General features: G+C 39.6%; 2 protein-coding genes across 6 annotated transcripts in view; both read left to right on the top strand.

Annotated features, from left to right (window-relative positions):
- SRP54 (signal recognition particle 54) overlaps positions 1–1,798 on the top strand; it is a 44,640-nt gene extending 42,842 nt beyond the window's left edge. For both annotated transcript variants that reach the window (XM_082648597.1, XM_082648598.1), the window contains 2 exons: positions 350–445; positions 1,292–1,798. In XM_082648597.1, the coding sequence (XP_082504723.1) occupies positions 350–445; positions 1,292–1,383 (188 nt within the window). In that variant the 3' untranslated portion in view covers positions 1,384–1,798. The remainder of the gene's footprint in view (positions 1–349; positions 446–1,291) is intronic.
- Positions 1,799–15,533: 13,735 nt separating this feature from the next.
- Positions 15,534–22,835, top strand: part of FAM177A1 (family with sequence similarity 177 member A1) — a 28,252-nt gene continuing 20,950 nt past the window's right edge. For 2 of the 4 annotated variants that reach the window (XM_082649474.1, XM_082649472.1), the window contains exons 1-2: positions 15,626–15,819; positions 21,852–22,025. In XM_082649474.1, coding sequence (XP_082505600.1) covers positions 15,655–15,819; positions 21,852–22,025 — 339 coding nt within the window. In that variant the 5' untranslated portion in view covers positions 15,626–15,654. Of the gene's footprint in view, positions 15,599–15,625; positions 15,820–21,851; positions 22,026–22,835 lie in introns of those variants that run through there. The other 2 variants (XM_082649473.1, XM_082649475.1) reach the window with 2 other exon arrangements.

The raw sequence follows: 22,835 nt of genomic DNA, 5'->3' as shown, positions 1-22,835 counted from the left end.
AACAAGAGAAGCCACTGCAATGAGAAGCCCATGCACCGCAACGAAGACTAGCTCCCACTCGCCTCAACTAGAGAAAGCCCGAGCGCAGCAGTGAAGACCCAACGCAGCCAAAAATAAATAAATAAAATAATTTTTTAAAAAAAGAAAGTCCCTTAATATTGAGTTTCACTTGTTCTTTCTCAAAAATATGTATGAAATTGGGATAAAGAGTAGAAGGGGAATATGTACAAATAGAAATAATTGTATTAGAGTGATAAGATTATAGGTTTTTTTCTTTATATTTACTCAATTTCTGTGATACCCTGATTATATTACAGTCTATATTGACTCAAAACCTTTTTTTCTTCAGGTGGTGACATGTCTAAGAATGTGAGCCAGTCACAGATGGCAAAATTGAATCAACAAATGGCCAAAATGATGGATCCTAGAGTTCTTCATCACATGGGTAAATTGGTTTAGTTTATAAGGGTTGAGTTTTAATATGCCTTTTGTTATGATATGAAAATCTGTTCAAACAATGTATGATTTAAGTAAAAGGGCCATCTAACTTCTAAGTTGAATGGTTGTAACAGTGCTGTATAAGCTGAGGTTTTATTTACTCCTCTGCTGCTGTTTGTGATTTTTGAGCAAGCTACTTAATCATCTTTTGTTAATGCTTGTTCTGGTGACCTTTTTCCTTAGTTTAGAATCTGGATAGTTTCATTGATTAGACTTTGGAATTATATAACGATTTTGAAAACCCAGTTCCACTTTTACCATGTAACCTATAAAAAGTTCTTTAAACTTTCTGAACCTCACTTTCCCCTTCTGTAAAATCACAGGCAATAGCTCGTCAGGAAATTATGATGATTAAATGAGCTAATAGATAGGAAAGCATTTAGTACAGTTCTGGGCATAGAACAGATGTTCAATAATGGTGAATTGTTTTCTTACTTTAAGTCCTATGAAATAACTACCCCCCATCCCTACCCCAAATTATTACTATTTATAAGACTCAGACTCCCCAGGAAAAAAATTTTTGTTTAGATTTACTGACTCCCTACTGTGTGACAGGTACTGTTCTGAGATCTCTTCATGTAGTATGTATTTCTCATAATGTGATGAGGTAAGTTATTCATTCTCTTTTATAGATGAGGATACTGGTTATAATACAGATTTTTATGTACTTTAAGGCTGATGCAGTCAGAACCCAGTATATTTTTTTAGAAGTTCAAGTACTTATTAGGCAAAAGTAACAAATGTTTCAAGTTGTGTTTAATAATTATTTGATTTTATTCTACTCTCACTCTAGGTGGTATGGCAGGACTTCAGTCAATGATGAGGCAGTTTCAACAGGGTGCTGCTGGCAATATGAAAGGCATGATGGGATTCAATAACATGTAAAGAAGATGCCTTAATTTAAACTGACTCAGTTGATTACATTGTTTGCTGAGACCTCAGAGTTTCCCTCCTTTTTGCAAACAGGAAATAAAAGTATTTTTCTTGTCTGTCTTGCCCCTTTTCTTTCTCTCCTCATCTTTTTTCCCCCTACTTTTCTTTTTCCTTCCTTCCTTTTTCCCTCCCTCCCTTTCGTATAAGGGAGGAATATATGGTTTTTGTGGAAATCATTATATTTTTGCTTTAGATTTTCTTCTGTTAGTTTTCAGCCATCATAACACTTCTTAAGTTAAACAAATGATGTAAAATTTTAGTATTGATACTTAAAAGTTTTTAATTGTCTCAAAGGCCAAGCATTGCATTTGTAAACAGTCCTGGTCAATAGTTACATGATGTCTCAATAAAAGTGCTGTAAAATAAACTTCAAAGTCGTTATAAGTTAAGGGGTTGTTAACTTTCTTTATGGCTTAAAATTATCAGTGTATCATGTTAAAAGGCAGACAGAGAAGCTAATATTTAAAACTATTCTCATAAGTGTACCTTTATTGGGACATATGATAGAGTAACCTAACCATTAGTATTAGGAATTTTTGTTTAACTTGGAATAATCAAGATAATTTTGCCATAGAAAATCTTAGGTCTGCCATTTAAATGGAAATTGTGAATTTGGTTACAGTTCACAATTTAATGTTTTGTATATAACTTGCATTTTTTTACCTCATATTTTTGAAGCCTTAACGGCAATATTTGATTTTCTTGAAAAGCCAAGTTTGTTATGTTTCTTACATACCAAAAATCTGCTTGAAGAAATTGATATACTTTGATGATAATAGCTAATGTATAGACCTCCTAATGGGAATATAACTGCAAATATTAGGCTGTCACTATTATATATTAAAAATAATGAGACCATGACAAGATTGACTTGGTGGTTGTTACTTTGGATGCATAGTTCAATTAGGACAATGGCTTTTCAGTAAGTTATGGAATTCATTTAAAATACTAGAATAATTATTATACCTACTCATTATTGACATCATGAAGATAATGGATGTGGTATAACAGTGTATTTTGAACTAGGGTGAACTGATTTTGAACTAGGATGAACTGATCTTCAGCAAAGAATTGATTTGTAGAAGTAGAAGAGAGTGAAAGAAATAGCTAGTTTTTATAGTATTAATTTTTTATAACTCAAGTGTTTTAAAAGGGTCTTAAAATCCAAACTATCTTCAGAAAATAATTACATAGAGAATGCAACCGATTTTCTTGTTTATTTGGGCAAAGATTTTATATCCCACCAAATAATTTTCACCAGCCAAAAACTTTAATATCCCTATAAAATATTTGTATACCCTGTAAAAATTACGTGTCTTGTGTTCTGCAGAAATGTCATCACAAGGTCCAGCTACAGAAATTTGACAATAGAGAAAATATTGTTCTCCAAATTAGTTTCTTATTAAACTGATGCATACCACCTTTTCTGGGCATGCATTTTTGTGATTTCTATCCTCAGGGTGCCACTTTTTCATTTTGACCAAAAAAGGACATGAGACACTTGGCCAAACTGTATGGCTTTGGGCATTGTTGTTAGTATTTTTGGGTGTGATGCAAATTATATTTTTCAGAAGCAAAAATAACAGTGGCAAAGGACAACTAAAGGTCCAGAACATGTAGTTCAGCTTCTGTTTCTCTTGTCTCTTCTATAAAATGAGGAAATTGGGGATGTTCTCTGAAATTCTGATTCCATTAATTCCTCAACCTGGCATCTTTTTAGTTACAAAAGCTATCTTTCATTTCTCACAGTTTCTATCAAAGTACTCATTTTTTGAAAGCGTAAGTACTATATACCAGAATTAAATTTTTTAATAATTTGAACAAATGTCCTTTTATTTTTCACTGTTGTTAAAATTGGTTCCTTAGCTTTTTGATATATGTTATATTTCCAACTTAGAGCACTAACTAGATCTAATATCATACAACATTGCATTCTTCTTGGATTTTATTATAATGTTACTTAAATATGTACAAACATAAAATTAGGTATAATTTCTTGCATTTACAATGCTTATGTAATTTTAAAACAAAACCAAACAGAACTTAATTATCAGAAAACTACAATACCTAGAAAAGGCAAATTAATAATTTAATCTGATGGATGTCAGTGTTCTGAAAGTATCGTATTTGCTAGCATGTAAAATATAAGGTGTATACACAATGCATCGCAACTTTATGGAGGAATTTTTTGGAAAAAAATAATTACTTTTCATCATGTAGTAAAAGCAATTTCAAAGTGTGTTACATAAACCATTATATTGTTCAAATAAATACAGTGTGTCATAATGTGAGAAGTCCTAAGTTCTGATATGTAGTAATATTGTACTAACCTTGAATAGACATATAACGCACATAGCTAAAAATAAATGTATTGTTATCAAAAATACTGATATAGAGAAGGCAATAAGACCAGGAAATTTACTAGAACTAAAGTTTCATCATGCATATTAATGTTGGAAAATTACTATATTATTAATACCTTATGTCAGTGAATGTAGAGGTTCTGAAAAGTAAACCATAATATAAAATAAAATTGAATGATTTTCTTTTACAGGTAGCTTTAGTACATATAAACAAAAATTTGAGTAAAAAATGGAACAAAGTGTTTAAAATAAATGTGAAGGAATTTCAGCTTGTTGGTTGTGTATGCAGTAAAAGCAAATATTTTACTATAATAAAAAATAATAGCAACCACAGGATTTGAATGAGCCAGGGAGAACCATGGCTAAATAACAACTAAATGTAAATAAGTTTTGATCTTCCTTAAAACCTGGCAATAATTATTAATAAAGCCAAGTAAGGTGCATATTCAAAACTAGGAAGCCATCATCACAGCTCAAATCTGTTTCTGTTCATTGCTGGCATTCACTGGATTAGAAACGTAGTCATCTTCAAAATTCTGCTCTAAACTCCAGTTACCATGCTCTGAACATTAAGCTATTGCATTACAGTTAAACCTAATGCCTTTTTTGCTTCTGAGCCATGAGTTACAGGAATGATGGATTTATATCTCAAATTTTGAGGTATTAATTTAAATTTTACTTCTAGATCACCTGTATAGTCTGTGACTTGTTGATGTGATGTGAAATTTTGCTATGAGTCTTTTCCCAACACTTTGCAATTAGGGGTAGATAACAATTTATTTGTGCTCATTGTTGAGTAATTGCTAACCCAAGCCTCTAGTCCCTATCCTTCTCTACTGACCTCTTGTCTGTAATATGGGCGTATTGAGTACAAAGTAATTTTTGGATGCTTTTAAAGGAAGCTGGTAAATTATGGCACATTTCCTTTGGTAGTATTAATGTGGTGCATACAAGCTGTTGAGGTTGGCATGCCTATGCTACTGTTTGCAACTCTCATTACTTTTCTTTCTCTTCATTCAAAATCATTATTTGAAGTGCATATAGATCTTTTAGCTTCATTTGGCTTAAAAGTTTCTCTCATTAGCCTAAAACAATGCATTTCTTTTTTTTTTTTTTTTTTGCGGTACGCGGGCCTCTCACTGTTGTGGCCTCTCCAGTTGCGGAGCACAGGCTCCGGACGCGCAGGCTCAGCGGCCATGGCTCACGGGCCCAGCCGCTCCGCGGCATGTGGGATCCTCCCAGACCTGGGCACGAACCCGTGTCCCCTGCATCGGCAGGCGGACTCTCAACCACTGCGCCACCAGGGAGACCCAACAATGCATTTCTTGTACCAGTTGGATCATAAATGGAAAGACAATCAAGAAATTGCACAGCAGTACCTGTTTGTAGGAGAGATAATTTAGATGAGTCTGACACTAAGAAAATCCCCTACGTGGGGCCTGAGACTACTCTGACATAAAGACTTTCTTCTCATGGGAAGCAGAAGTGAGTAATATCCTGTAATTATGGTCTATTTTTCTTAAACAACACACGCAAAAGTTTTGTGACCTTCCAGGGAAAAGTCCTGTGTAATGTCTGCATATCTGCATAATTTATGTATCTTGCTTGTTTGCTTTTTTGATTTTAAAATAGAATGAGGGAAATTAAAGAGGTAACCCAAAAGAGGTAAGGGTTGTTACTGGATATATTCATGGACCAGAAATTCCCCAAGTTTCTGACTTTGGGAATCAATTAAGTGGTTCAGAATTTTATGTCTGACAGAAGTGGTACAAGAAATACCCACCTGTTTCTTGACATTCCATTTGATAGGAAATATAGGGAGTGTGAAGCCCTTCAGTTGATGTGTGTCCTTTGATTTTTTACAGTTTCCTTCTTATAGTTTACCAAGAACTTGGATTGGAGGGTAAATTTACTCTATATACACAATTGGGTTATCAAGCGCATCTCATCTGTTACTAGGGAAAGGTATGGTTTCCTCAGTCCAGAAAAAGTACAGTTCTCAGGATTGTTTTTTCCTTTTGGCAACTCAGCCAATATCAACAATTTTATTTTAGAGAGTTCAGCAAAAGTTCAGCGTGGGCAGTGAACCTGGAGCTCCTCGGGGCACGTCTCAGTCATTTATGCCATTGTTCCTTTCACATTTCCCCCCTTTGCTCATGATTTTTCCTGGAGAAAATATCACCAGGGCAACTTTTAGTCCCACATAGCTGGAGTGGCTTGGTTGCCTGTTCTGGATTCATCATGTTCCTCAGAGTGGGGGTTGGGTGTAAGAGTCAATAAATGGATCAGGAAAATCATTGGCGGCATCATGATATTGTGCTGCCTCAAGCATAGTGGTCTGTGTGAGCCTTAACCAAGCAGAAGAATGGTTAAGTATGGAAGTAATCAATTTAAGCAAGGACTTTATCAACATAAAGAAGCTAACAGCTATTAAGAGCAATAACCCAGTTTGCAGAACAGTTCTGAACCAAGATCCAATGTTTGAGGGCAAACAGCTGAACAAACATTAGGGGAGTGTTAAGGGTATCAGAGTGAAGCCAAGCGGGTTTCTTTTGTAGGACCTCAGAGTTTCTACTATATCAGAAGTATTTATCCAAGTACAGCAGGTGGCATTTAAGATGGCACAGATACCTCCATGTTCTGCCAGAAGGTAGTCTAAGACAAATCAGTTATCTAATATAACATGAGTAAGTGAGTTTAGGGAGTTAACTTGGTCACTTAATGCTATGACTGTGGCATCAGCTATGTCTGCTATGGTGGCAGAGAGATTTCGAACCAATTTATCAAGGGTTCCAATCCTCCACTTGGGGAATATAATTCTTAGATATTTCTGAAATCCCTAAGAAGAGATTTCTCAGCAGAGGAAGGAAGTAGAGCATGTGTGCTATTCGGTAATTTCTGGAGAATTTAATACAGTCAAAGGGGCCATTAAAAATCCTAGGGGACATTGAGAAGCTGGGGCTAGGGCTGTTGAGGCAGGTCATCTTCCAACTACAAAGATATAGCAGATGGGGCACAAAGAAAGGAGTTGTCAAGGTGAAATTAAACCCTTGGTCAGTTATATTTGAGCAGCCTAGTAGCCTTCCTTGATGGAATATGTGGAGGGTCATCATGAGGACATATTCTGTTGCACAGCAAGGTAAAGTTGAGAGCCAATGTTTCTGGGTAACCGCAGGGTACTGTTGGAACAAATTGTTCCTAAGAACTATTGGGGGTTTTGTCTGATTCTATTGACCAAACAGGAAAAAGGAGCTGTGAATTCAAGTAGGCAAACATGGTATGCTGGGAGAATAGATGAATTCTGAACAGGACATGGTGGAGGGATATTAGTAAGCTTGGAGATAGCTAAGGCAAGGGGATCCCAGTGTTTGGTAAGTGATTTGGGGTGCCAATGGCATAGCCAACAATCTTAGATTTCCTCCAGTGGCTAGACTTTGGGAATTGCAAACTAGGGCATTACTCTTCCAGGCATAAGGTTCTGGGTGGATTTTAAGAAAGAATAATAACAGAAGTCTAATGAAAGAACTATCCAAGTAAAATCAGCCATTTTAATATAAAGAGGAGAAAGGGTGGCTCATGGCCTTGGTTAAAGAAAGAATCCTAAGCTGAATAGATTAGTTGAATGGCCAAGAATTGGAGCCAGAGGCTTTTTCCCAGGAGAGTTCTGGCAAGATACATGGTTTTCATAGAATTACTGCCAAAGGAGGATGCCCACTGTATGTAGTAGGGCTAAGAACATTAATAAACCTGAAACCAAAAGGAGGAGTCTCAGAAGTTCAATTCTCCAGTCCTTCATAGTCAAACTTAAGGGACCAAAGGACCTGGGTCATTTCTTTTAAACTTTCATTCCAAGCAACACCCATGCATGAAAATTTTCACTCCTTGAGCATGTGTCTATAAGGAGTATAAGAAGGAGAGTGGCAAGTTGCTATATCATCAATTACTACATATCAAAGGAGACATAGCAACTCTGTGATAATGGCAATTAGAACAAAGGTAAGAAGAGAGATTTCATTAATGGTGATCATGGAGTCTTGGGAGAGTTGTCTATATTAGGTGTCATTTGCTTCACTTTTGGGTCAGTTTCAGCTTGAGGTCTCCAACTGTTTCAGAGGCCCATTCAGGTGGGGAAGCCTTTTTGAAATGAGAAACCTGAATCTAAGAATCAATGCCTTTATTGGCACAGAGGTTGGTTAAGAGTACCTGATAGGGTCCCTTCCACCTGGGCTGCAAGGAATCCTTTAAAAGATGTCTTTTCCAATAAACATAGTCCCCTGGTTGTAAATTGTGATGTTCTAGGTCTTGATATCCCAGGAGCGCTTTACTGTGTAAAGGTTTTTCAACCAGGTGCTCATTTTTCTTTAGTCTTAATGAGACTTTGGCAATAATGTAAAAGATCTCCCTTGACTAGAAGGGGCTCGTATAGCCCTGAGTCAAGAATCCTAAGTGTTCCAGTAATTATTTCAAATGGTGACAACTTGTATTTTCCAAAGGGTGTAGATCTTAAGTTTAATAAAACTATGGGTAGTAATTTAGACCAAGGAAGACTGATAGCCTCAGAGAGTTTTGCCAATTGTGTTTTGATTATGCTATTGGTTCTTTACACTAGACCAGAGGACTGAGGATGATGGGCGCAGTAGAAATGTTGTAGTATAGACCAGATTTCACAAACAGCATTTAGAATTTGTCCAGTGAAATGGCTACTTTTATCACTATGTAATTCCAAGGGAATTCCCCAAGTAGAACTAATCCTTTCCAACAATATTTTGGCCACTGCAAGGGTGGTTGCTCATCTGCAAGGAAAGGCTTCCACTCAATGGGAATACATACAAACCGTCACAAGAACGTATTTGTATCTTTGAGAGAGAGACAGCTCGATAAAATCCCATTGCCAGATAGCAAAGGAACCAAGAGATAAAGGAAAGTGGCCTTGAGAATATGAATAGGTTTTCCTGGGTCATATTTCGGATGATCTGATACCTTTGACATATTTCAGTCGCTACTGTGGGAGGTTTCCAAAAGTATTGTTTTCCCCAGGCTATCATTTTATCAGTTCTTTAATCAGTCATTTCATGTATTAATTTTAAGATGGTTTGTTGAGTGACACCAGAAAGAGCAGGGTAGCTGTTTGGCCCATATCAAAGCCCAGGATGCTGGTCAAATATGCATCCATCAGAAACCCACCTCTGCTGTTCCTTAGCTGTAGCATTCACTTGCCCATCTCTGATAATATCTTTTTTTTCTTTTAATTGGAGTATAGTTGCCTTACAATGTTGTGTTTCTGCTGTACAACAGAGTGAATCAGCTACATGTATACATATATCCCCTCCCTCGTAGACCTCCCTCCCACTCCACCCCATCCCACCAATCTAGGTCATCACAGAGCACCAAGCTGAGCTCCCTGTGCTGTACAGCATGTTCCCACTAGCTAATGATTTTACACATGGTAGTGTGTATATGTCAATCCTAATCTCCCAATTCATCCCACCCCCCTGACGCCCACCCCAGGCCCACACATTCGTTTTCTGTGTCTGCGTCTCTATTCCTGCCCTGCAAATAGGTTCATCTGTACCATTTTTCTAGATTGCACATATATGTGTTAATGCACGATATTTGTTTTTTTTCTTTCTGACTTACTTCACTCTGTATGACAGACTCTAGGTCCATCCACATCTCTATAAATGACCCAATTTCGTTCCTTTTTATGGCTAAGTAATATTCCACTGTATATGTGTACCATACCTTCTTTATCCATTCTTCTATTGATGGACATTGATGGACCATGTTCTGGCTATTGTAAATAGTGCTGCAATGAACACTGGGGTACATGTGTCTTTTTGAATTATGGTTTTCTCAGGGTATATGCCCAGTAGTGAGATTGCTGGGTCATATGGTAGTTCTATTTTTAGTTTTTTAAGGAAGGTCCATACTGTTCTCCACAGTGGCTGTATCAATTTATATTCCCACCAACAGTGCAAGAGGGTTCCCTTTTCTCCACACCCTCTCTGGCATTTATTGTTTGTAGATTTTTTAATGATGGCCATTCTGACTGGTGTGAGATGATAACTCATTGTAGTTTTGATTTGCATTTCTCTACTAGTTAATGATGTAGAGAATCTTTTCATGTGCCTCTTGGCCATCTGTATGTCTATTTAGGTCTTCAGCCCATTTTTGGAGAAATGTCTATTTAGGTCTTCTGCCCATTTTTTGATTGGGTTGTTTGTTTTTTTAATTTTGAGCTGAATGAGCTGTTTGTATATTTTGGAGATTAACCCTTTGTCAGTTGCTTTGTGTGCAAATATTTTGTCCCATTCTGAGGGTTGTCTTTTCATCTTGTTTATGGTTTCCTTTGCTGTGCAAAAGTTTTTAAGTTTAATTAGGTCCCATTTGTTTATTTTTATTTTCATTACTCTAAGGAATGGGTCAAAAAAGATCTTGCTGTGATTTATGTCAAAGAGTGTTTTTCCTTCTTTTTCCTCTAAGAGTTTTATAGTGTCTGGTCTTACATTTAGGCCTTTAATCCATTTGGAGTTGATAATATCTTTTAAATGTTGGGTGTCCTTCCAAGTAGTATATAGTTAACTTGGTGTGAATAGAGTGACCAATGGGAGGAGGTTTCTTTATGAAGCCTGAATCTTGTAATGCTGCGGCCTTAGCAACTCTGTGGGCCAGTCAGTTTCCCTTTCCTTCCTCAGTGTTGTCTTTGGAATGCCCTGCAACTTATTGCCAATTGTTGTGCAGCAAGATTGCATCTAGCAAAACCTTAACAAAGGGGCCCGTTTTCAATTTCATTTCCCCCTGAGCTCAAGAAACCTCTCTGTTTCCAAAGCATTCCAAAATCCTGAGCTACTCCAAAGACATACCTGCTATCAGTGTAAATGTTAGCACATTTGCCAGAGGGCAAAGTGCAGGTGCAAATATGTGTATGGTTCAGCTTGTTGGGTTGAAGAAACTGAGGGGCAGAGCATTGGATTCTGTTATAGTGAAGGGAGTAGTGATAGCATATCCAGATTTCAGTTGTCCAGCAGTATTTCATAGATAAACCAAGAAATGTCAAGGTTGTCTAAAGGTGTTTCTTGCAATCTGGATACGGACTAGTCAAAAGATCAGTTGTGGTTATGTAATCATGTGAGATTTTATCTGTTGCTGATGGTAAGAGGGTAGCAGGATTTAGGGAGTTACAATGAGACAAAGTGACATTTGGAGAGGAAAGCAAGATTTCACAGGACATCAGTCAGCTAGCAGATAAGTGTGTGTGATATGACTTCAAGAGTGCCTCAATAGAGTGAGGGACAAACACCTGTAAGGGAGACCCCATAGCTGTCTCTTCTGTAGCCTGCAGAAGGGCAGCAGTGGCTGCTATTGCTTGGAGGCAAGGTGGAAGATCTTGATCTATAGGGTTCAACTGTCTCTAAAACCCAGTAGGTCTCTGTTTGCCCCCATGGGCTTAATGAGCACTCCAAGGATGTTTCCTGCTAACTTCATGAATGAATAGAAAGTGAAGAGAATAATTAGGGTGTCCTAAAGCAAGGGCTGTGGCCAACCGAGTGTCTAAAGTTTGAAAAGCTGATTCAGCCTCATTATTCCAAACAAGAGGATCAGGCCTCTATCCTTTAGAAGGGAAAAATGAGTTGTTCATACAAGAAGAAATTAGGAACCCAACTCTGCAATAGCCTGTTAGCCCAAGAAAAAGCATCTCACTGGCACTTGGTGGCATAAAGCGGGAAACTGAGATATGCCCTGGACACATGTAGGATCCAGTGTTAGCCCTTGAGGGGTTAGCAAATGACCCAAGTATCTTACCTGGGTTTGAACAGATTGGAGCTTTTTCCTTGAGACCTTATGCCTTTGTGTGCTAGCTGAGTGAGGAGGTATAGGCTGTCCTTGAGGCGTGCTTCCTCAGTAGGGGAACGTAACAAAAGGTTATCAACATATTGAAGTAAAGTAGAGCTGTGGGCAAAATTCACATTGGCCAAGTCTTGTCTCAATATCTGTGAAGAGTAAGTAGGGTTTTCTGTGTAGCCGTGAGGCATAGTGGTCCAAGTATATTGATGTCCTTCCCAAGTAAAGACAAACAGGTATTGGCTATCTGGATGGACAGGAATGTTGAAGAAAGCACTACGTAAATCTATGACGGTAAAGAACTGTGTGCTCAGAGGAATTAAACTGGGGGTGGTGTGAGGGTTGGGGACTGTGGGGTAATGTGATATGACACTATTGTTTACAGATTAGAGATTTTGAACAAAATACCAACCTTGGCCATGAGATTTGCCCATGGGAAGGATTGGTGCGCTACATGGACTGGTGCATGGGATTACGGGGCCCTTGTGGAAGTGTGCCTTGACAGTGGGACGAATTCATTCTAGGGCCTCAGGCCTGAGACCTGTTGAGGTGAAGCAAAGGTTTATTAGTATCTACCTGGATCCTAATTGATAGCACCTAATGAATGTGTTCTATGTCATTTGAAGAGGTAGACCGTAAGGTAGAAGGAACAGAATCTAACAAGTCCTTGTGATTGGGAATTGACAAGACAGAAGCAAGGAGGGGAATCTCAATATCAGGACTAGAGCTGGAAGTAGACCTTGAGGAGTCAATTGCAAGTGTATTTCTCCTTTTTGGGAAAAGGAAATATTAGCCTGTAATTTTTCCAGGAGATTTTGGCCCAAAAGGTGTACTGGGACAGAAGGAACAAGAAGGAACTGATGAGTTCCCTGCAAAGAACCTATCTCAAAAGGCAAGGAGTGGGGGGGACTTCCCTGGTGACACAGTGGTTAAGAATCTGCCTGCCAATGCAGAGGACACAGGTTCGAGCCCTGGTCCAGGAAGATCCCACATGCCATGGAGCAGCTAAGCCCGTGCACCACAACTACTGAACCTGCGCTCTAGAGCCCGCAAGCCACAGCTACTGAAGCCCGTGCTCCACAACAAGAGGAACCACTGCAATGTAGCCCCCATGTGCCACAACTAGAGAAAAACTGCACAGACCCAAGGCAGCCAAAAAAAAAAAAAAAAAAAGGCAAGGGGGCCAACTTGGTTACCTTCATAACCGTGTTGGGAACTCACACTATTTGGGCAATTTCAGTACTATGAGGAAGAGCGCCTTGAGGCTGGTGGGGTTCAAGACAGACAAAGTTGTTCCTGTGTCCACAAGAGTGGTAATAGCTTCAGATCCTATATTAAAAAAAAAAAAAGTCCAATTCTCCCAATGGTGTTAGTGGAAGTACCAGGAAGATCCCAACACTTTCCTCAGAGCACCATGTGTCTACAAAAGGGGGGTGCTTCTCAAATTTCTCAGAAAGTTCATGAAAAGGGTCAGAGTGAGTGGCTTTGGGCTGCGAATAGGGCCTTCTTTTTAACTTTGGGCAATTCTTCCAGTGGCCAGGCCACTTATGATAGTGGCAGGGACCTGGGCTTAGAAGGAACCCTGAAGAGAATTTTGGTCTTTCCGTTGAGGTAGCTGCCGCGTGGCAGTGGTCAGATGCTGCAGCTGCAAATTCACGATTTTAGTGGTCTTGCATTTCTCTGTGTGTTTGTTTTAGACAGCTAATTAGCCAAATTGACCAAATCAGGAGTGGCCATTGCTTTAAATCAACCTAAAGTGCATTTTTATTTTTAACACCTTTTTTTTTTTTTAACATTTTTCCTTACACATGATTGATTATGAAACCATATCTCCCTATTTGTGGAGTGGGTTAACCTTAAAAATATTCTCTACTAAAATATATATGAAAGTCTTGTTTTTTATTTGATGGACTCTCTTCGTTACTGAATTTTATTCAGCTTTGTTGTCCCAGCCATTCACAGAAATAGGTAGATCTAAATTTACCTTTTTAGCTCTATATGGATCATTAGATAACTAAATTTAGGTAACAGTTAGGTTTTCAAGTAAATTATAGTAATACCTGAATTTATTTTTTGTCATAGTAATACAGTACAACTTATACTACAAAGTGAAAGAGAGAATGATTTGGCATGTTGCTTTGTTGTCCACTTTTAGTTGATCTGTGACAGTCTGGAAACAATGACAAAAATGTCAATGCCCAAAATAAAACCATTAGAATTTCTATGCTTTTCTGTTGCTATGAGTTGTTTGTTTGCAAAAGACTGCTCTTCAATTGGATATTTGTGTTAAAAAATAACTCTTCTTAGGAAATACTTCTGGCTCATGCTGGAATGTGACTTGCATTTTGAATTTTCAGTAAACTAAGAAATGTACTTGTAAACCATGAAAATAAGTTCTGCCTCAGCAGTGAAAATTGTAATTCGATATTTAATTGCCATTTTTGCAAAATAAAGTCATGCATTTATAAACATTCCACTAATTTTTAATGATAAAAGCTGTTGACTATCCTTCTTGCCAGTGAAAGGAAAGGGATTTTTGAATACTTGTAATGTAGAACTGTCTTGTTTATGAAAGCCAATTCATGAAGGCTTTAACAATTGGTTCTTTATTTTTCTTTTCAACTTATGCAGTTTTTGCTGTTTTGGATTGTCTCAATCCCATGCTAATGTCACTAGACAGCACTTGTGAACCTTGGCAACAAGCTAGTTTGATTTTATTACCAGAATATACATTATGAATTTCCATCCAATTAAAAATATATAGATGGCTTTCAAATAATCAACTTTTGTTTTTAAGGTTTTCAGTTTGGTTTTTAGGTTATCATAGTCATATGCAGGATAGAAAGTGTACAAAAATACTAAGCAGAGAGTAAGGAAAAATACCTTTTGCACAGGAGAGAAAGGAAGAATTAAGGTTGTATGGGTGTTGGGCCTGCTGTTGCCACACTGAATAGAAGATATGCTGGGCCATAACTCTGGGGAGCATTTATGAATTTGCCTGGCATGAAAATGGAATCTAGGGTATCGAATGAAGCCCCTCCTCCACGGCCAAAAGAATGTATTTTATTTTTGACCTCTACAACTAGTGCAAATTGCCTGAAAACGCTCATACTAAAACTACAATTAAAGACCATTTACATGGAAATGTTCCAACTAGAGTAATGCAATAATCATTGCAATCATGACTTTTTTATTTGGTTGAACACTGGGAAAAATCGGAAAAGTCTGAAATGTTCCCTCTTACACACACACACACACACACACAACAGATAATAAATTATTCCTCACATTTGTTAAAATGGAAGCTTGCTAGCCCTCTGCTCTCCTTCAGGTCTCACTTAACTTTTTCTACAGTTACATATACTTAAGTACTTCAGACAGGTGTAAAAGCAAAATTCGCCTTTGAGGCTCTTATTTCAAGGGTATTTTGACTAGACTGTCATCCACATGAGAAATGGAATAAGTAGCATGAGCCGTTCATTAAAAAATATATTTTCAGCAACCACATCTCGTCACAAGGCTTTGAAGCACACTACGCAGCCGTTCTCATTTCACAGTGCAGAAACCAAAGTCTGGGAGGTGACTGCCCAGGATGCAGCTGGTGAGCGGTTGAGCCAAGATCCAGAAGCCGGCTTCCCGGTACAGGTACGAGGCATGACGTCACTGGTGGTGCCAGTCTGCGAGCTCGGGACGCGGGCCGGGCCGGAAATTGTACTGCAGAAGGCCCCGCCCCGTCCCGTCCCGTCCCGCCCCGCAGGAGCCGGGAGTTGTGCAGTCCAGACGGTGCTCAGCCGAGCCCCGGGAGCTGAGCCGGGTGGGCGGGACGCCAGAGGCCCCGCCCCTCGGGCCTGCCCCACCCCCAGGTCTGCCCCGCCCCGCCCCGCCCCGCCTCGCCTCGCCCCGTCCCGTCCCGTCCCTCAAGCAGTGGTTTGGCCGGGCTCGGCGCTAGGCTGGCGCTGCCGGTGAGTCCCACTTCCTGACAGCGGGTTCGGTCCGCGCCTGGGCGGGGACGCGGAGAATGGAAGCGGGCTTATCGGCCATTACTTTGTATCTCGCCAGCGCCTGCAGTCCTGTGGTGGCGACAACGATGGACCGGAAGCCAGTGAGCCGTGCAGAGGGAGGAGAAGCAGGGGTTGCCTCGGGAGCTGCGGCCGCCGCTCCGTTCAGGGAATCGACACAGCAGGTAGGAGCGGCCGCCGAGGCTGAGGCCGGGAGAGCCCAGCTTCCTGTCTGCCTCGCCTGCCGCCTGCCCTTTTGGCCTGCCCGGCCTTCCTTCGAGCAGGCCGCCCGCCGGAGGTGCGTCCCGGGGCTCCTCTTCGAGGTGTCCCCGGCTCCGAGCGTCGGCTTGAGGGAAGGGGCGGACGAACCGCAGTCGGAGCGCCGCTGGGCATCGCCTCCTCTGACAGCGCCGCAGACTCCGGGGCGGCCTCGGATTTCGAGGGGTGAGGTTGCAGCTTCGGGTCTGCGAGCGCGAGAAGGAAGGCGTGTCCCCGAAAGGCTGTCCTTGGAGTAGCTGGAAGCCAGGTGACGCCGGCTGCGATCACTTCTCAGTCTCTCCTTGTGGGAGTGCCTGACTTGGCATCTGCCCTTTGGTTAGCAAATAGCAACTGGGTGCTATGCGTTTACAGGCTTCCCCCCCCGCACCACTTAATCCTTATAACTTCTGCATGAGGTGTGAGTTATCCCCATTTCACCAGGGAGGTAACTAAGGCTCAGAGCTGCGCTGTCCAATAGACATATAATGCCAGCCGCGTTTTAAATTGTACATTTTCTCGTAGCCACATTAAAGAACTAAAAAGAAACCGGTGAAATTAATTTTAATATTCTATTTTATTTAACCCAATTTATCAAAATATTTCAACATGTAGTTAATATGAACTGAAATTTTAATATTCTATTTTATTTAACCCAATTTTGTCGAAAACCATTTTAACATGCAATTAATATGAAAGTTATCACTGAGATATTTCACAGTCTTTCTGTGGTACTAGTCTTTGAAATCCTTTGTGTATTTCAGCACATCTCAGCTTGAACTGGCCCCATTTCAAGTGAGCATTAGCCCCATGTGGTTACTCTATTGGACAGCATAAGTTTAGAGCATTAGGTAAGGTTTGGAGGTTTGTTTTGTTGGGATTTGGTAGTCTGAAGTAGTAGTGTAGGATCTTTGGCCAAGTAAAACTAATGGAGAAATGGCTTTACCTGAAACCGGCTCAGGAGTATACAGTTTTGATGTTAAAAACCTGAGTTGCTTCTGTGTAGAAATCTTCCCACCCTGAGTGAGAACAAAGCTTTTCAGTGGCTTCATTTTTGAGACTAACTACCTGAATGTTAGTAAGACATTTCCCCCAAACTACAGATTCCTAGAGAATGGTGCCCGAATGTGAGTATAGTTCTAATATTATAAGAGGTAGTTTGCATTAACAAAAGCTTTTTCTCAGGCTAGTCTTTATATGGACTTTTTTTTCTCCTACTTAAGAAGGGGGAAGGTAACCTGCAAGAAGGAATTCAGGGAAAATGCTAATTGATTAGGAAGCCCACTTATTATGTTCAGTTGAGTCGAGACCTGTTGTTGACAGGTGTACTTGAACTGAACCTTTTTAGTCCACAGCGTTTGATGTATTTTCCATTTGATTTTTCCTTCTGTTACTATAATTGTTTTCATCACTACTTCAGCTTTCAGTCTTTTAATAGCAAAGTAAACCTATACTGATTTACCAGATAAATGTTGTTTGAAGAGAGGCTCTTTATTGTGGCTTAGTGCTAATATGTTATCTTCACACTCTTGGTTAAAAAATAATAAAATAAATAAAACGTAAAGAAGGCCATAGAGCAAAAAGTAAAAAGTCATAGGAATACTCCCATCACCCGTTTCTCACATTCACATTCCCCAAAAGTAACTGTTAAGTTTCTGGTGTATTCTTTCTGGGATTGCCTATGCATATATAATCTTTCCTGTTAAACACAAATGGGTTCATACTATACAAACAGTTTTCTAACTTTCCCTTTGCGCTCTCTCATTCACATTCCTGAAGCAGAGACATTTCCAGGAACCCCAAATCTATGCCTACTTGACCACAGTAAGAGGGGAGAGGCCAGTGAAGTGGAGACTTGGGTGGCAGGAGAGGCTGCCATCCTGTACTCCTTCATTGGTTTGTCAGAACTGAGAAATCCCAAGTGTCATGTAGGGAAGGAAGAGTTAGGAGCTTGGGTCTGTGCTCAGAATTAGGCCTCAAACCAGGACATTCAGCAGCTTATCTGACTAGACTTTTGACCAGAATCTCAGCTTCAATATTATTAAAGGAGTTAAAATTTCAGTACTACTTGTTCATTTATTTATTTAGCACCCCTGCTACAAAGCACTTACGATGTGCCAGGAGCTGTAGGCTAAAGGATAGAGCAGTGAAGGATACGCGCTGTGCCTACTCCCATTCTGCCGATCACCTATTTGGGGAAGGTGACGCAGAGTAAATTCCAAGTGTCATACATGTTTTTATAAAGTTCTGGGTGCTATGTGAAAAGAAAATTGCCACTAAAAACAGGCCCCAAGGAACAAGATAAGCAGATTTACAGTACTGTTAACCATAAAATGTAATAAAATGTTAATTGACATTGCATCTCCTAATTTCCTGGTGTTAGGAAATTGTCTTTTCAGATCTTTGGAGTTTGTTGAAGTAGAGTTTGTATGATTGACAGTGAAAATTTTCTGACCTGCAGGCTGACTGTTTATCTGTAAAAATGAAATGTTTTCAAATTCAGAGAATAACTTTCATTTATAATTGTTGGAAATTTTGAATCAAATTATTTTCTGGTTGGTTTTACCCATCAATACCTCCCTTAACTAACCCCACACTCCCCTCTTTGCCAAGTAGAGGTTGTGATCATATGGCATAGATTCTTTCACAGATTTTTTTACTTGACAATCTGGTTCTTTAAGATGAGGGGTTGACAAACTAGAGCCTATGGGCCAGATCCCACCAGCCACTGATTTGTATAAAATTTTGTTGGAACATAGCCCATTCATTATGTATTGTCCATGGCTGCTTTTGCAGAGTTCAGTAGTTGTGACAGAGATTACATGGCCCTCAAAGCATAAAATATTTACTATCTGTCCTTTATGGGAAAAATTACTCAGTCCTGCGTAAGATGATAAATGTAAAACTTGGGGTTTACTGTATCAAAAATTAATATTAAAATTTTAAAAGAGAGCTCTTAAATAAAAGTTTCTTTAATAAAAATCTTTATATGAAATGTGATGATTAGAACAAATAAAATACCATTTACGTATTATGTATAGAGAATATTACTCAAAGGTTTGTTTATACTTGACTAATAACTTTGGTATTAGAATGAAAAATATGAATCACCTTTCAGCCTTCACCTTTTTTTTTTTTTTTTTTTTTTTTTTGTGGTACGTGGGCCTCTCACTGTTGTGGCCTCTCCCGTTGCGGAGCACAGGCTCTGGACGCGCAGGCTCAGTGGCCATGGCTCACGGGCCCAGCCGCTCCGCGGCACATGGGATCTCCCCGGCCCGGGGCACAAACCTGCGTCCCCTGCATCGGCAGGCGGACTCTCAACCACTGCGCCACCAGGGAAGCCCCAGCTTTCACCTTTGTAGATTATTTTTTTTTACCTTTTGGATAAAATATAGCCAAGAGTCAGTTAATGGAGTTAGTAGATAAGTTTATTCCTGTTATTATGACCCAGCCAGAATGTTTTTATTTATTAAGTTTGCCTAAGGAAGACAAGGTACTGAACCCCATGAGAGACGCCCCTTCTCCTTTGCCTGTGTCTTAGAAAAGACAAATTAAGCCAGTGAGAGATTGGTAGAGGGAGAATGAGAAGCTGCTTGCTCTGATGGGGGTGGGGTGGGAGTGGAATAAGGCAGGGTGATGTACTGTGAAAGGGCTCAACTCTGTTCATTGACTGGGACTGTTGCTTTCACATCAGATCCATCCAGTTAGTATGACAACTGGACATCTAACCCAGCTCCTCTGACTTTTCCTTGCCTATAAAGTCATGGTCCAAAAGGAGACATTGGTGTCAGGACAACCATAAACCAAATCTCATATGAAGGGGGAAAATGAGATTGGGTAGGAACGGCTCACTATGCTTAGGGACTGGTGATAGAAGAAAGATGGCCTGGGTGGACCATTTGTTGTTCATCTTATTTATGGACACAATGAATGGGCTGGTGTTCCTTTATTAAGGGCTGGGATATGTTTGAAACCTCAGGACAGGCTAGGGAGAATTGTGGTTTTTGTTTTTTCTGGTTGATCCGTAGGTAGCCCATGCTGTCAAGGTTTTCATGGTCTCAATTTGCTCTACAGCAGTTATAGTTGCTGCCAGTGATGTCCATGTGTGTCATGGAACAATGCGTGTGTTCTTTGGGTTGGATATACCTGGATTCAAATCCTGGCTAATGACTAAACTTACCTTTGGGAAGTGAAGGACAGAGAACAGCCATATCTGTTTTCTAAGAAGAACCTTAGAGGATTAAGAGGAAACAATGCACAAAAATAAAGTTACATATACTTGCATAACTGGGCAATTCTAGTACACTATTTTTATCAGTACAATTCCATCTCTGCAAAAGCAGTTCAAAGAACTTTTCTAGGGTTGAACAACAATCATGGGTTTAAATTATGTGTGGGCATATCTACAAGTGTAAGAATCCTTATAGAGGATGAAATTTTTGAACTCTGGACTATCTTGGACCATCCCACTGATATGGACTCTAATCATGGCAGTCCTGTAGTCCTGTATCATTTTGCTTTGGTTTAGTTTTAAAATTGTACCAGAGCATATTCTCATCATGAAAGTAAAACAACAACAAAATACAAAAAGAATAGGTGGCGCAGTGGTTGAGAGTCCGCCTGCTGATGCAGGGGACACGGGTTCGTGCCCCGGTCCGGGAGGATCCCACGTGCCGCGGAGCGGCTGGGCCTGTGAGCCATGGCCGCTGAGCCTGCGTGTCCGAAGCCTGTGCTCCGCAACGGGAGAGGCCACAACAGTGAGAGGCCCGCGTACCGCAAAAAAAAAAAAAAAAAAAAGAATAAAAAGCCCCCTTGACCACTCCTTTACCTGTACCTCCTCCCCCATCTTTGTACCTAACCCCAAGGGTAACCACTGTTGCCAGATTTTTCTTTACAATTATTTGCACTGTGCTTTTTGAAATCTTCTAGTAAGAAGATACAACAAAGGTTTTCTTAGGAATTTAAACTTGAGGCAAAAAGACAAGGAAAAGCTCTTCATCCTCTCCCTCAAAATGCATTTACAATGAGTTTGGAAAATTGGCTATATGTGTGAGGTAAAATTAGTATTTCCCTTGGAATGAAATTTGGATGTAATTAGAATTCCATAGACTATTATAGTTTTAAAATTTGTTAAATCTTTTTACTAGCAGGAAAACTGTGTTGTCATCTATATATTAGTGACCGAGAAATGTAGAAGTTCAGATATAGAATACTGATGGCCTGCTCTCCAGATTTGGTTTACAAATGAGTTTTATTTGGCCTGCACAGTGCTTTAAATTTTTTTGAATTTTAATGTCTTTGGTTGTGGCATGCTTTTCTTCAAAAGTCTACTTTTAATCTATAGCAGTATTTACTCATTTTTGGTACCTGCTTGGACCTAAAAGGCATCTTACTTCGGGACTCCCATTTTGGAAAAGGAGAGGTTCAGAATTAAGCTGAACTGGTTTTGGTTTGCCCACATGTAGCTAGGCTCAAATTCAAAGACTTAGCAGGGTTACCTTATACAAACATTTTATGTTACGTATCTAACATATGTACATGCATCTATATGATTTTCCTTTGATATATCAACACATTAATCCCTCCGTAATTAGCATTGTTCTTTAAAATTATTGATGTCCAGCATGTCTTCACATATTATACGACATTGGAATTGCTATGACTTGCAGTGTGTTGCTTGATTTCTTAGCTTTTGACTTAAAAAGTTTAATTGGTTAAGTTCTGTTTTTTAACCTCGGCAGTGAGTATGCAGAGGTTTGCTTTACTATTCATTAAACTCTTCGTTTATGCTGTTGATATGCTTTTCTGTGTATGATCTGTTTTATTGTTTAAAAACTGTTTAAGGATTGGCTTATATTTCTTTATTCCCTAAAATAAAGCAACCGAAAAATTTTTTTTGTTACATGAAAGAAAATTAATCTCACTCGAAACTCTTCTTTTCTTAATTTATTATTGACATTAGATGAGTAATGAAAGAGGCTTTGAAAATGTAGAACTGGGAGTCATAGGAAAAAAAAAGAAAGTCCCAAGGAGAGTCATCCACTTTGTTAGTGGTGAAACAATGGAAGAATACAGCACAGATGAAGATGAAGTTGATGGCCTGGAGAAGAAAGATGTTTTGCCTACTGTTGATCCGGTAGGTTTGATACTGATGTTCCTTTTGTCAGTGGGTTTTGTTTTGACTGATTTGTTTCCCTTAAACATTTTCAAATATATATTTATTTATTTATTTATATTTTTGGCTGTGTCGGGTCTTGGTTGTGCGGGATCTTCGTTGTGGAATGCTGGCTTCTCTCTAGTTGCAATGTGAGGGCTTAGTTGCCCTGTGGCACGAGGCATCTTAGTTCCCCAACCAGGGATGGAACCCGTGTACCCTGCATTGGAAGGCGGATTCTTAACCACTGGACCACCAGGGAAGTCCCTCTTTCCCTTAAACATTGAATAGAAGGGACCTTTGAGGTTTAAATAAACTGTATTCTGATTATAAAATTATGCATTATGATTTTGGTAGAAAACAGTATTTTTACACAATATGGATGGAAGTATTTTCTGTATTTCAGTAGCCTGAATAGTTTATTTTTGAGTGTCAGAGTTCTTTTGTCAGTGTGGATAGGTTTCTTTAAGATTTATTTCACTAAATGGCGTACTTGAGTTCCAGTCCCTTTGTATTAAAGACTGTACCACCATGATGGTTTCCATTTAAAGCTTAGAAGTTGTCAGTTCTTTTTTATCTTGCCTCAAGTTTTCATTAGAAGATAGGGGTATACAGTTCTTAACTTTATGTTCCTCATCAGCTAAATTTTTTTTTTTTTTTTGCGGTACGCGGGCTCCTCACTGCTGTGGCCTCTCCTGCCGTGGAGCACAGGCTCCAGACGCGCAGGCCCAGCGGCCATGGCTCATGGGCCCAGCCGCTCCGCGGCATGTGGGATCCTCCCAGACCGGGGCA

The sequence above is a fragment of the Grampus griseus genome (assembly GCF_964374135.1).
Source record: "Grampus griseus genome assembly, chromosome: 2".
Classification (NCBI taxonomy): Eukaryota; Metazoa; Chordata; class Mammalia; order Artiodactyla; family Delphinidae; genus Grampus; species Grampus griseus.
The sequence above is the reverse complement of the archived record's forward strand: the minus strand, read 5'-3'. Positions and strand labels throughout refer to the sequence as shown.